The sequence below is a fragment of the Trichechus manatus genome, unplaced genomic scaffold (assembly GCF_000243295.1).
Source record: "Trichechus manatus latirostris isolate Lorelei unplaced genomic scaffold, TriManLat1.0 scaffold00001, whole genome shotgun sequence".
In the NCBI taxonomy this organism is placed as follows: Eukaryota; Metazoa; Chordata; class Mammalia; order Sirenia; family Trichechidae; genus Trichechus; species Trichechus manatus.
In genome coordinates, this window is record NW_004443937.1 from 17,848,392 (window position 1) to 17,850,636 (window position 2,245).

The 2,245-nt window shown below is 44.6% G+C and overlaps 1 protein-coding gene across 1 annotated transcript in view; it reads right to left on the minus strand.

Moving 5' to 3' along the window:
* MCM2 (minichromosome maintenance complex component 2) overlaps window positions 1–2,245 on the minus strand; it is a 23,478-nt gene that overhangs the window by 8,819 nt on the left and 12,414 nt on the right. Inside the window, 2 exon segments of the mRNA XM_023727779.1 lie at window positions 56–251; window positions 558–692. Of these exon segments, the coding sequence (XP_023583547.1) occupies window positions 56–251; window positions 558–692 (331 nt within the window).

Below are 2,245 nucleotides of genomic sequence, written 5' to 3' on the forward strand. Positions count from 1 at the left end.
AGCGAGTCCCCCTTGCTTCCTCCCAGAAGTTTAGCATCCCTAGCCCAACTTCCACCTGCCTTCTCCCCAATCTGCTGATCCTTGGAGAGGCTGGTGATCATCTTCACATCCTCGTCGGTCAGTTCCCCTATGGCCACCTTATTGTCCTTCTTGGCCACGTGGTTGGCCAGAATGACAGTGGCAAAGACGGGGAAGCCATGGGCAGTGTTGAGGGAGCCATCGTAGTTGTTGTGGTAGATGCCAGTCAGCTCCTAGGGGAGGGAGAGCAAATGGTCAGTGACCAAGGGGGTTAGAAACGGGAGCTAGAGCCCCCCTCTATGCTGCTTCATCCCATTTCTTCTATACTAAGTTCCCCACACTAGAGACACCAAGATGAACAATTCTTATAAAACTGAAGGAAAACCACTCCTAAGCCCAACACTCCAATCAGCCAATCCATTTATGAGGAGGAAAAGCCTAAGAACTGAGCTAAGCTCCCCGCACTCCCTTGGCTACAATGACTCATGTGAATTTCCTCACGGACCTGGCTCCTTCCTGGCCCGCTCATGGCCACTTACTATCTCGTCTCCTGGTTTGCAGCTGTCCACCAGATCTGCAAGGAGAATAGCATCCTTGGAGCGGGGCAGCCGGCCAGCCGCCACCTTGCCTGGGCTCTCCTGAATTCGGATGCGCTGGTAATTCTGATAGATGGTCTGCATGGGACAAAGCAGAAGGTTGTAAAAGGTTGTGGGGCCCTTCCCTGGGTAGTAAAGACTTCACGGAAGGTGCAGCTGTCCTTTCAACTTCTTCAAGCATTGACTTCTATGATGTCACCAATCTTGACCATAACGCCACAAGGAGGGAGAGTAGACAGTTTCATTATTTCTATTTACTGACTAGGAAGTAGAGAGCCAAAGACGACAAGGAATCAGTCACTAAGACCCAGCAAATCCATAGATGGTCCCCATTCCTGCCACCACCCCTCTGGAATGCCTTCTTCCTGCCAGACAGTAGACAAGAACCTATTATATGCAGTATAGCTGAGCAGTTGTGAGTAAGCACGCTGGAGCCTGACTATCTGGGTTCAAATCCTGGCTGTCTCTTAAACTGTGTGATCTTGGGCAAGTAACTTCATCTCTTGTGCCTTCTTTGCAGAATGGGGATTGATAATACTGTAATTGCAACCTCACAGTGAGGATTCAATCAAGTGATTCCTATAAAGCACTTAAACCAATGCCTGACAAATCCCTATGAGTCAGAATCCACTTGATGGCAATGGGTTTGGTTTTGATTCGGACAAACAGCAAGTTACATGTTACATGCCAGCATGTGCCATGCAATTTAATGTCCACCACTCCGTTTACAAGGAGCCATGGTGGCACTGGTTAAGCGCTCAGCTGCCAACAGAGAAGTCAGTGGTTTGAATCCACCAGTGGCTCTGCAGAAAAAAGATGTAGCAGTCTGCTTCTGTAAAGACTGTTGTTGTTACGTGCTGTCAAGTCAGTTCCAACTCATAGCCTTGGAAACCCATAGGGCAGTTCTACTCTGTCCTATAGGGTCGCTATGGGTCAGAATCAACTCGACAGCAATGGGTTTGGTTTTTGGTACTCCGTTTGCTGTCTACAAGAGACAAGATGGCACAGCAGTTAAAAACACACGTTCTGGATCAAAATGTCTGACTTCAAAAGGAAACGAAATCCATACTTCACACCATACACAAAAACTACTTCAAAATGAATCAAGGACCTAAATGTTAAATTTAAAACCATAAAGTTCTTGGAAGAAAATATAAGAGCAAAGATTTGTGGCCTAATTCTTTTCAGTGATAGATTATGAAACAAAACAATCAATGCATGAGCAACAGAAAACAAAATAGATAACTGGGAACTCATAAAAGTTAAACACTTATGTTTACCTGTAGACTTTATCAAAAGAGTAAAGAGACAACCTACAGACTGAAAAAAATCTTTGGGAACAATATAACTGATAAGGGTCTAATATCTAAAGTATATAGAAAACTTCTACAACTTAACAATAAAATGACAACCCAATAAAAAGCTGGGTACTTTACCAAAGAAGATACTCAAATGGCCACAGACACATGAAAAGATGCTCAACATCATTAGCCATCAGAGAAATGCAAATAAAACCACAATGAAATACCATTTCACTCCCACTGGGATGGCTAAGATAAAAAAATGGAAAATAACAAGTGTTGGGGGGGATGTGGAGAAATTGGAACCTTCATCCACTGCTGGTGGGAATG